At 36.9% G+C, this 13,383-nt stretch overlaps 1 protein-coding gene across 2 annotated transcripts in view; it reads left to right on the forward strand.

The window, feature by feature from the left end:
* Positions 1-13,383, forward strand: part of LOC134752569 (uncharacterized) — a 191,774-nt gene that overhangs the window by 126,677 nt on the left and 51,714 nt on the right. For both annotated transcript variants that reach the window (XM_063688247.1, XM_063688241.1), the window contains exons 4-5: positions 9,002-9,103; positions 9,299-9,407. In XM_063688247.1, the coding sequence (XP_063544317.1) occupies positions 9,002-9,103; positions 9,299-9,407 (211 nt within the window). The remainder of the gene's footprint in view (positions 1-9,001; positions 9,104-9,298; positions 9,408-13,383) is intronic.

A 13,383-nucleotide genomic window follows, 5' to 3' on the forward strand; every position in this document is an offset into this window, starting at 1 on the left:
CTTGAATTTTAAGTTTATATTTTTGTTTGTTTAAAGGTGTTATCTAACCTTTAAACAAAAATATAAGTGCTCCTTGATTATTTAATTAGGCCGAATCATTTGTCTCTCAAATTTAATTGTCACTTAATTTGCTCACCATGATTGTAATTGGAATTCAATAGCACATGATCTGCTTTCATTAGAGGAGGCATTGAGCCCAGTAACGTTTCGGAAATGATTAATCCCGGTCTTGAGTTTCATCGTATCTAGTCTAGATCTTACAATGACATCCCTTTTCAACGTTTGCTGTATTGTTGTTGTATGCTCACGAATTCAATGAATGAATTCACTAAATAAATGAAATTTAATACTTCTTCAGTACCTATATACCGTCATATCGTGACACCGTTCGATATACCGTCAAACTAGCTAACTTTGCCCGCTTTTTTCGAAAATACACTATTTTGAGGGTTTCGTACCTCAAAAGGAAAAAACGGAACCCTTATATGATCACTCGTGCGTGTGTCTGTCTGTTTGTCTGTCTGTCTGTCTGTCTGTCTGTCACAGCCTATTTTCTCCGACACTACTGGACCAATTAAGTTCAAATTTGGTACACATGTGTAAGTTTGTGACCCAAAGATGGACATGTAACGTAAACATATTAAGTTTAAACACGGGGGCCACTTTTAGGGGGTAAATGAGAAAATTAAAAATAAACTTTGTCAAACTATATCGTGTTACATATAAAATGAAAGAGCTCATTGTGAGAATCTCAAATATATTTTTTTATTATTTTAAAATAAATAGTTTAGAAGTTATTCAAAAAAAAGGCAAAAAATGACCATCCCCCCCCCTTCTCTCCGAAACTACAGGGTCATTTTTTTTTTAAAAAATACACAAAATAGATCTATACCTATAGATCACCGGAAAACCTATTAGAAATGTGCAGTCAAGCGTGAGTCGGACTTAATTACTTATTTTGTGATCCGACCCCTACGGGTTTTTTAAGACATTTTACATAAAAAATACATTGTTTAAATTGTGTAATGTACGGAACCCTTGAAACGCGAGTCCGACTCGCAATTGGCTGGTTTTTTTGGTCGGGTAAAGTTACCTCAACTTTTGCCAACATTGCTTACGTCGATTTCGTATAGAAATATAGCTCGTAAAACGATGAAACAAGGATCACTTCAACACAAAGAAAATCCTAGCTTTCTCTTCAAAAATCTCAGGCTTAATTATGTAACTTTCTGTACAAAATGGGTGGGTAATGTTACCTACTAGTTTTTTTTTGTTTTCCTTACAAGTCGCATACAGCATTATCAAAAGTGTTAGGGTTGTCACTTTTAAGAAAATCTGTTATAATAGTTTTAAGGTCAATAGTATGATTATGTCCTTTTTATACGTTAACGGCCTAAAACATTAAAACAAGGAATGACGAGACAAATTAAATACAGCATATACATATTTAAAAAGCTACTTTGGTGTACAAAAAATACCTTCTTTTACTTATGTTTGGTAAAACATCCGAAAAAGACAACCCTAAGCCTTTTTTGGCGGTGGGCAATGTTATCATTTATAGGTCTGTAAATTCCTGGGTAACATCCTGGCCACCGTCACAATTTTTGTGATTTTGGGCCTTTTTAGTTATAACCATAATAAAAATGCTCTATTTGGTTCATGTTTTATAACAGAAACTCTGAAATATGCAATAAAGGGTTCTTCATATTTGTTACTCGCACCATTTTTTTAAAAAGATTTTGCCCGGCTAGTCCAATCAAATAAGATCCATAAAAAGCGTTTTGAGGAATTAATTCAGCTGCAGAGCAAGCTAAAAGCAATCCGAAAATTATTTTTATACCTTCATTTAGTCCTAAATGCGTGTAATCCGAGTTTGCGTAATACCGGGTGTGCATAATTATTTTCTCTTTTTTAGTTTTTTAGTTTTTTGTTTGTAGATCGAAAACGGTACGTCGGATGGAAAATTTGTTCTAATCATGATGAAAATTGATGTCTGAGTACCATTCGCCCATGGACACCTGCAACACCTGATGGATTGTAAGTGCGGTTCCGGCATTTAAGTAGCTAGTACCTACCCTCTTTTCTTCTCTTTATACTACTTGGCAGCCGCCAACTGTCAAATAAGCAATATGTCCCACACCCACTAGGGCGGTGCCACAGTCATGCACGGAGCGAATAACTCTTATACGTTTGTCTACATAAACGAATTTGTTTAATATTTTTTTTTTTATACAAAGTCACCCCTGGAGGCAAAGTTGGCTATTTTACCTTAATATTATTATTTACGGTACCTAATTATTGTTATTTAGGTTAATTAATATTTTCTGTTATCAGTGATAAGTTCTAAATATTATTGAAAACAGGGTATTTACTTACCTGAATATTTGTTTTGGCTTGTTCCCGATATTTCGGCACAATTCACTGTCACGGAGTCACTGACTTTCAGATTCGCTTATTACGATCGGTGTCACGTCACGTGTCACCGCAGCACTGCTACTAATCGTTCGCATTCTCACTTGGAACTAGATCTTATTTACAACACACGACACTACAATATCAATTCGCCCTTTTTAATAGTACCAAAGTATTTATAATGTAAACCCTGGTGTGACGTCACATTTTTGGCAATTTTGTTTTCAACGAAATCGGCAATTCGAATTAGGTAGGTACCTATTATTAATATTTTTTCAAAATATTTTTGATAAAAGTCATATTAGTAATTTTATAACACAAAATCGATTAGGAAAGAAAAATAAAAGAATAAAAACGATTATCGTTACAAAAACTCGTTAATAACTTTACAACGAATAAAAAATAGTATTTTATACAATCGTGATATAATAGAGAGCTTTTCAGTCGAGTACCGTGTTTAAGCAACGAAGCTAGCTGAGTTGCTTAACTAAGGTACGAGATTGAAAAGCTTGATTATATCACTATAGTAGGAACTAAAGTAACGTCACACAGTTTGTGGCTCCCCCCTCCCCCTTGTCACAACATATCACATTTTCTTGACCCCTTCCTCCCCCTTACTGTGTGATTTAATGGATCATCCCTTTTGATACTGAAGAGCTGTTTGTGTGAGCCCGAAGTGAATGGTCAGTATTTTTAACAATACAGTCATTGTACTCCAAGCTTTAATTTCATTAAACATTTTTAGCCAATTTTAACGAAGGATGTAGAGTCTGAAAGTACAACTTCCAAGTTGGAAATAATTATGTAGGTTTATAATTACATGTATCTAAGGTTATAATTAAGATAAAATTTAACATTTAAAACGCGTTTTGAACACATATTAATTAAATCATATTTACAATCGGGTCTATCGCAAATTTATTTACCGACGTTTTGATACCGGTTTCACTGGTCGTGGTCGCCGCTAACTGACGTCCCAGTAAAATGTCAAAACAGAGATTTGTGTGACTACCCGACGAAAAGTGTATCATCGGATGTGTGCGCGGATGTTGTGTGTTGCGTGTCGGACTATTGACAATAATTAACATTTATGTGTAGCGGATGGTTTGAAAATGTGATGTCTACCCCAAACTTTAAATACACTTTTCGTCGGGTAGTCACACAAAACTCTGTTTTGACATTTTGCTGGGACGTCAGTTAGCCGCGACCACGACCAGTGAAATCTGTCGAAACGTCGGTAAATAAAGGTAGCAAAATAAATTCGCGATAGACTCAATTGTAAATATGATTTATTAAATTACTTTACCGTCACTGGAAGCTTTATAATTGAGAGAGCATATCTGTTTCCGTCGAATTATCACCAGTCTAGTGCTTTATTTGACTCTTGTTTCCGGCAACAGTGGCGACACCTGGCGGACCGCGCCATTTTTACACCAGGTAAAAGATGTACGGTGAACTGTTTGTCATTGGCATTCAGTTTCCCGTCGAAACAACAAGTCCGCAGCGAGTCAGGCTCACTGACCCTGCGGCCATTACAATTTAAATTTTAAAAAATGAAAAAATGAATATGTGGTCATATATTTTAACAGTTTTTCTGTTCGGACCACTACCTACATTTTAAATTATTGTGCCAAATAATTAACCAGTTTACTATAGTGTTTTATTTGCAGATCTTTCTATCCGATTATACTTTTTGTGAGAAATTATACAATCGCTTGCATTTTTGACGAACGCTGAGAGTCAAGACGCAAATTTAAATTTGCCGTTCACTTTGATATTGAAACGAAATTAAAGGAACCTTCGGTCCCTAAGACTCCACTATTTTATTTAAAATGCTTCTTGACGTTCAACGCTTGGGAAGCGCAGCATGGTCTGAGGGTAGATACTCTGATATATAAAAATTTTACAATCATACTCCAGGTTTCATAGACCTGGAAACAAACGAAGAGGTAAACATGTATGATACTTTACGCCATCTAGCTTATGCTGATAGAATCATATGCAGCTATTACCTACTCCATTTTGAAACAAAAACAGGCGATTCAAGATAGATTTCGTAGTCTTTTATCGTGGGCTAAAAGTATGAAATTTTTCTTATGAATTAAATACTAGTTAATGAGCTCGATTTACAAAAGATTTCCTCTGATCTTCTGCAATTAGTTTGTGGTTACCGCGCCGAAGCTATTGAAATACGCAGAGAGGCCATTACGAGCCAAATTAAAGAGCCACTTGTCAAGGCATTAGTAAACAAAATCCCCCCTTGCACAACTAACATTTTTGATGCTGATTCTTTTACATCACCTCTTGAAAAGGCAGGAGGAGTTTGAAACATGTTTGGCCTCTTAAACATAAGATATTACCAAGGCAAATCAGCCTAACAGCCGCCCCTCGCGGGGGCAAGGCATACAAAAACCTACAATTCCATCGCGTGGAATTCAGTGCAATGCGAGCTCAGGGTACTTTTCCTCGCAAAATACGCATATGCAAACCTGTACCGACGCACCCTCGCGGAGTGTATGTCATTGGCAAAATTGTCAACAACCAAATTACCCTTGGGTCAACCTTCAAAAAACCACCTTGCTTACCACACAAGTGGAAGAGCGTAGTTTCAAAATTGAGGCTCGCGGCCCGGTCGTGGAGGTAAGTACTAGAGGATGAGGAAATTCCAGTAGAGGTTACAAAGGCAACCAGAAACGGCAGAAACCATGACTCGGAACCGTTTCAAGTAGGCCGGTAGCGCACTTCCTCATACAGTGGAAGAAAATGGGAGCACCAGTATTTCTGGTGCTCCCACTGTCTCATTTGCTATTGCATTAAAGTTAATACGAGGGTATCGCATACCATTCCTTGCATAACCACTTCTGGTGTATCCCAATTTAAAATCAGGCCCCTTTCATCACACTCCTGTGTCAAAAGAAAATTTCTTCAATTGTGCACTAGAATTAATATTTATTTATTTGCATTGCTATTTTAAGAAATGGATAGTGATCAGTGAATGGGTGAGCTTCGCAAGCATATTGCAGTTGGCAATGTCAACACTCTTTGCCAAAATAATAATTGTTTTAAAAACAAACGTTGCCTCAAAAATTGCTTTCCCTGATAACGAGTCAATCCTGTCAGAGGTGAATTATATAAATAAATAAATATTTGGGGACAATCTTACACAGATTGACCTAGCACCAAACTAAGCAAAGCTTGTACTATAAGTACTAGGCGACGATATATATACATATATAGAAATATACATAGAAAACACCCATGATTCAGGATTCTCAGGAACAAATATCTGTGTTCATCATACAAATTGCCGGGATTCGAACCCGGGACCATCGGCTTCATAGGCAGGGTCACTACCCACTGCAGACCGATCGTCAATATATAGTTAATGATGTCAATGATGCTCCGTGCCCAAAATGAAGGCTCAAGGCATTCTAAGTGTAGCACTAACCGTCACCAAGCTTCATTTCTCCTCTTTTCCTTTTATCGGACGGATCAGCTCGACCAATTTTCAACTTGAAAGCGCTAAACGGTTTATATACTGGTCGAACCGTTTCACCACATAAACATGCATCGGATACCCGACTTCCTCAACCAAATGACGGGGTGTGCAGGTATATGCCATAATAATCATAATATACTTCCACGTACAAGTCTCACGTTGCACGCACGTACGCCAAGTGTATTTTCTATACTGACAAAATTGACAAAAACGTTGTCAATACTGACAAATTGGGTAGCTCAGACCTTGCGGCAACAATGGAATGTCAGAATTGTAGTTTACCTAGACGATTTTCTGATTGTCCATAAAAATGCCATACTACTAGATCATGTCAAAATCTTTATTCGAACCCTCATAAGTATCGATGGTAAGTAAATTTCACCCTGCCAGACCCATCGAACACATCGTTCCTAATACCGCAAAGTGTGTCGAGCGATTAAATTGGTGGGTATAAAGTTGACAGGCGTCAACAACTCTACATCACCCTCCCGACCAATTTTCTAAAACCGATGTCCGGGTCGCAGTTGAACGACCTAGCTCTTTCGGGAGCTTCGGAACCTTCATTGCAATCAGAAAGAAATGTTAGCTATCCTTCATGTTCTTCAAGGTTACGCTTACTTGTTGCATCACAGTTTGATGCCTATACAATGCGACAACAGGACGGCCGTAACCCGTCTAATGAAAGAAGGGGGATCGAAATCGTTAGCCCTGGTAAACATAACCCATCGGACTTTAGATCTTCTAGATCAAAATCAAATACACTTTAGCATACATTATCTACCGGGGAAGTACAATTGTCAAGCCGATCAATTATCGCGTCGTCACCTACCGCCGGAATGGCACTTACTACCGGCTTGCGTGGATACAGTTTTTGCGAAGTGGGAAATACCGGTGGTGGATCTATTCGCCTCGGCAACAGCCCACATGGTACCCAATATTATGTATCCCGAGACCTGAAAGACCCTCAAGCGATGTACCACGCATTCAGTATTCCGTAGAATTATCCACTCGCGTGGGTATTCCCACCACCTTTTCTGATGTCCATAGTCCTCGCTCACTTGAACCAATCGACCGGGATATTTCTGGTAATGATGCCTTGCTAGGGAAAAAATGTTCTGGCGGGCAGATATCAAAGCCCGAGCGCTAGCAAGGCCGCTTACTCTGAGACACCTGCGGAAGAATCTCAATCTCATCGACACGTCGACAGGGTTACCACCTCCCTAAGTCGAGGAAATGATTCTCGAGGTTTGGAAGTATACTCTGTATAAGTATACTCTGAGGCGCTAGTCATGGAGCTCAGATCAATTATCATTGCTTAACAATTCTTGCAGAAGAATGACTTTAAGAACTTACAAAAAAGCTTGAGCTTGGCAACGTTGGATTTCTTTGGCATGTACAAATATATATATAAACTAGCACAATTTTTATCGGATTTACATCAAATAAATAAATTATCAGTATAATACCATACTTTTACACAAGTCAGTCGTTTCTACATTGTGTAACACTGAAACATCAAGTTGTTTGAATTCACATGTTCTGATAAAACATATTCTTAAGTCGATTTCCTTAACATGTCCTAAAACGACTAAACCCCCATTTTGGGATGTTGATTAACTGATAATTCTTTAACAATGCTTTCCAAATAATGCGTCATACTGCCACTTTACTACTTCTGTGCTCTGGTAGGCGCATACATAATTTAACCTTGCTTACGATTGACCATGACAACTGTATAAGATCAGATAAATGTATCATTTTTTGGCCACAGTTTGGCTCAAAAATAGACTAGTAATTACAGGCAGTCAGGTTGGAAACTATTAGCAAATACGAGTAATAGTATGCAAAATCTCCCTTTTTTTGATAGAAAGAACCATATCACTTGTAAATGACAGACGTAATGCTGCTAAATAAATCATTTAATTTGTTCATGACAAGTGTCAAGAATCGGCCGCAGCCAGCCTCACGGACGATCATTGCTAATTAGATAAAAACTTTGTTTAAAGAAGCGAACATAGCAGCTGCCCAAGGTAGTATTAGATCAGCTACAGCTTCAAAAAGTTGGTGGGAAAATCATTCCCTTGATGACATTATGGCTCGTGGAAACTGGCAATCAGCTAACACATTTCCAGCGATTTTACAGGAGACAGGTAGCAAGAACAAGTATTTCTTCTACAAATGTCACACAATTGTTTAATTCTGTATAGGTATTACGATCATTGATTTATATAATATAGTAATAGTAAAGTAAATTTGATTTCTCAGGCACTGCCTGGTTGCAATCATTGTACCTGATCGTTCAGGCAAGATTATACAATTAAAATAAGTACATAAATAAATTATAATAAGGAATAACTATAAATCATTACATTTGAAGTACTAAGTGTAAAATTATCTGTTCGAAGAATAAAATAATTGAAATCGATATTTCAGTATCATATATTTCAGTCATCATAAATTCAGATACTAATCAATCACATTGGCGCTATAATACATTAGAATTAATCTAATAAGGGGCGACACCAGGCGATAACAAACAGGTCTCAATTATAAAGCTTCCAGTGACGGTAAAGTAATTTAATAGCAGCGTTTTACCTGAAATAAAACGCATATTAAAATACTTACCTCACTGGAAGCTTTCATTTAATTTCTGCCTGGTGAAATTGAGCCAATGACAAACAGTTCACCGTACATCTTTTACCTGGTGTAAAAATGGCGCGGTCCGCCAGGTGTCGCCACTGTTGCCGGAAACAAGAGTCAAATAAAGCACTAGACTGGTGATAATTCGACGGAAACAGATATGCTCTCTCAATTATAAAGCTTCCAGTGAGGTAAGTATTTTAATATGCGTTTTATTTCAGGTAAAACGCTGCTATTAAGATAAAATTTTACCGCACTCAGGCAAAAACGGTAAAAATCTATGCAAAAAAAAAAAGCCACCCAACCTAAAGTATAGTAAACTGGCAAGCATTTGTCTTGGTTCATTAAATTCTAAAATATTAATTAGTAATAATAATACCCCCACGCTGCTTTAATGATATGGTAAGTATGCTTAGCCAAACAAAGGTGCAATATGTACTTTGTCTGCAGATATCATGGATAAGAAGAAAAGACTATCACCTCCTCACAGTCGGCCTGACCACATACAGCTCCGACCAGAGGTTTCAAGCCATACATCTACAGCATTCAGAGGTAAGATCATTTGTCTAACAGTTTGTATACAATAACTTATAAAATTGGAGGGTGTAAAAGCGACTGCAAATACATTTTCAATTACCTATTATTTTTAAATTTTTTTACCGTTTATAAAATACGACTAAGAAATCATATAATTTCCTTTAGAACAAGAATGTAACTGAAAAAACTCAATATGCTATTTTGCTACAGGACTGGACACTGAAAGTGAAGTTCGTCCAAAGTCGTGATGCGGGCATTTACGAGTGCCAGGTTTCATCTCATCCGCCCACTAGTATATTTCTACGGCTAGATGTCGTTGGTAAGTTTTTTTAAGCATTTAGTTATGTTTTTATATCTATAAGGTTAGAGAGGTAAGAGAGACTATGGGACAACAGAAACACTTGTAGGGAAAATAAACAGTTAAAGATACCGTAAAATGGGGTGAGTAGGAACAAAACTGACATTCAAACCTCGATAACATTTTATTTTTAACCGACTTCAATTTCATAGGAGGAGGTTCTGTATTCGGTTGTGGCTATTTTGTTTTTTTTTTTTTTTATGTATGTTCACCGATTATTCCGAGACCCGTGGTCCGATTTGCGTAATTCTTTTTTTGTTCGAAAGGAGCTACTTTCAAGTTGGTCCCATATTAATCTGGTTCTGATCTGATGATGGGATCCCTGAGAAATTGAGGGAACTCCTCAATTTTTAAAGGCACATGTATGGTGATTTGGGTGGTTTCATAAGCAACTTGAGCATTTTCTCTCGAAAACGACCAATTTGATGAAGTGGACCTGATGATGATGATTGTTTTGAAGATAGTGATGATGATTTTTTTATGTAGGATGTTCAGCGATTACTCCGAGACCCGTGGTCCGACTTGAACAATTCTTTTTTTGTTTGAAAGGAACTACCTCCAAGGTGGTCCCACATTAATCTGGTGCTGTTCTGATGATGGGATCCATGAGGAATTGAGGGAACTCCTCAATTTTTAAAGGCACATGTATGGTGATTTGGTCGTTTTCTTAAGCAACTTGAGCATTTTTTCTCGAAAACCACCAATTTGATGAAGTGGAGCTGATGATGATGATTGTTTTGATGATAATGATTTCAGCGATTACTCCGGCACCCATGATCCGATTTGAGTTATTATTTTTCTGTTTGAAAGAAGTTATCTCACCAAGGTGTTTTCGTAATATTTTTGGTTTTGATCTGATGATGGAATCCGTGAGGAATTGAAGGAACTCCTACATTTTTAAAGGCACGTGTATGGTAATTTCGGTGTTTTCTAAAGTAACTCAAGCATTTCCTCCCCAAAACCACCAATTTGATGTAGTGCAATTGTAGCCTAACCACGAGTTTGACACTAAATATTCTTCATAACTTACTTTGTACACTAATATGCCAGTACGAGCGAGATGCATAAACAGTAAGTTACGCACACGATAGCTTCCCTGCTAACTGTATGATAACTTCCCTCGTATGTGTATTATGATTTTTGATGTACCTATAGGTAGTGTTGGAAACAACCAAAGAGACTGAGAGGTGAAGGTAGAGGGTATTAGTGTTTGGGGGGTTTGAGGTTGGGGGTTGAGGGGAGGTAAGTTGATGGGTCGGGGACTGAGGGGTTGGGAGTTAAGGGATTGGGGGTTAGGGTTAGGAGTTAAGGGGTCTGGGGTTAGGGGTCGGGGAATGGCGGTTGAAGGGTTGGTGGTTTAGGGTTGAGGGGTTCAGTGATCAGGGGTTGATGTGCTGTGAGGTTGAGTGATCGGGGGGTTTGAGGGATTGGGTCAGTGGCGGGGCGGAGAATGGATTTAGTGACAGGAATGATTTCCCAGACGGACTCGAGGAAAATTCTAATTATTTAATAAAGTTTACGAATTTACACTTAAACATGATTATGTTTTTCATTCATGCGTCACGCTCTTAACAATGTCTTAAAACTAAAAATGGAAAAATAAAAACTTTTATAAAAAAAAGATAAACCGACTTCAAAAAGGATGAAATAAAATATTATCCATTTTAGGGTTCCGTGTTTAAGTATATGCGTTACCAACTGATATGTTTGAAGTCGGTGCCAAGCCAAGTACTCCAAGTAGTAACAATACCAGTCAAAAATAATCAGCTTTATGTCTATAAATCCCATTACAACTGTACAAATATTATAAACGTGAAAGCAATTATGTCTGCCTCTTTGTTACCTTTTCATGGCTAAACATCTGAACCGCTTTAGCTGAAATTTTGCATGAAGGTTCCTTGAATTGTTTTATATTTTGAAATGTAGTCCTCTGGATAAGCGACAGAAAATAACTCAGTCACAATCCCACACTTGCGTGCTATGACTGTTCAAGAATTACTAAAAAATGCTCTTTAAAAAAATACGACGACAAAACGTATTAGATTTACACTAACGTGCCGACAAGCATGGTACGAACTGCGCCAAGAAGGTTCAACAGTGTGTTCTGTTCTGAGGTATACAGAAAGTTCGTTTATTGTCGTCGTGTACGCTGCGTCTTACATAGGCGAACACTCGCGAACGCGAAGCGAAGCGACGCGGCACGGCGCGGCCGGCCCAAGGCGTTCGCGTTCGCAACGAGATCGCCCACGTAGGACACTTCTATATCTATAGGTATGTATCTTTATCGAATTGCACTGCAAAATTAATATGAATATATGGTTTAAAATTTGGCTTGGCAGCGACTTCAAACATATCAGTTGGTAACGCATATACTTAAACACGGAACCCTAAAATGGATAATATTTTATTTCATCCTTTTTGAAGTCGGTTTATCTTTTTTTTTATAAAAGTTTTTTTACATATGCAAACTGAATGGTGTATATAATAAGTGTTCCGGACGTTTGTATTTTAGTTTTTTTTTTGGGTAATTCCATTTCATAACTTTGACGATAAACAGGAAAAACCACCTCACCCCGTAGTCCCTCGTAATTGGGGTGAGATGGGTTTTCATACAAAGGTGATTTTGGAAGATTGTTGGATCGATTTTTTTATTATTATGAGTATTCCTATAGCTCCATTTTAAATTGGATTACATTATTTTTGTAGCAGTAGCCCTAAAAACCCATCTCACCCCCCTTTCAAACGTTCTCTCCCCATTCATAACCCAACTCTCCCCGCGAAACCTACTCACCCCATTTTACGGTACTTAAATAAATATGTTAAAAACTAGCGATGTAACGATATATTATGATTTTGCCGATACCATACCGATACCGATTTTTGAAGTAAATAATCGGCGACACCGATACATATACCGATTTCAATGTCATAGTAGTTAGTTAATAAATAAAATAAATAAGGAATTATATACTTAATATACATAAAACATACTTATGTATAGACACTCGATTTTGTGAAGTGTGAAACACTGTAAAAAAAATGCCAAATCAAAATCAAAGAAAACATTTATTTGGGTAACCTTACGCAATCAAAGCGAAAGTAAATCCGAATCAGTAATTATAGTTCACTTTAGGTAGATTTTTATTAAGGAAACAAAGTTTATCCAAATTATTAGCAACGTCGTTCGTTTCTCGAGACTTGAAATCGGCGATGCCCATATATCGCCCTGCCGATTATTAGTATTGGTATCGGTATCCCTATTAAAAACTAAACTAAATTATATGAAATTTATTATTTATAACATACATTTATAAGTCAATACATAATGGGATTACTTTATTATATTATGGATAGGAAAACTAAATTAAATAATAATACTAAATATAAAACTAATAAAGTAGGTTTAGTTCATATAGAATTGGTACGCACTAGAAAATTGTTATTTTTTTAAGCAAATGATATAACAAAGTTATGAATAGTGAATTTTAAAGAGTAATGTATTTATGAAATAAAACTATGAAAACGGATTATATTGCGTTTATTTCATGAGTAACTATCGCGGTAACCGAAGACAATAGTAATGTATTTAGTTTTTCAATATGTATAAATTAAAAAAAAACTGTTATGTAAATAATTAAGAGCTTTTTTGGACCCCGTCATATTCTGCACAACACTTTTGTCGACATTCTTGACGTGTTGATCCCATGTAGATCGCAACGAATTAATATCTTGGTAACCTAGTACCTACTTACTATTATTTATTCTGTGATCCTGGACAATCTGACTAGTCATGTTTAATTTTTTTTTTCATGATTTTCCAGTAGTTTTTGATAGATCGAATTTGGGGACAATTAGGAGCATTCATCTCGCGGGGCACCTATGTAATCAACCTGATTATTAGCTACCATGCCTAAACTTTTTTGAGAAGTGGCAGCTG

This window comes from Cydia strobilella, chromosome 2 (assembly GCF_947568885.1).
Source record: "Cydia strobilella chromosome 2, ilCydStro3.1, whole genome shotgun sequence".
Taxonomy (NCBI): Eukaryota; Metazoa; Arthropoda; class Insecta; order Lepidoptera; family Tortricidae; genus Cydia; species Cydia strobilella.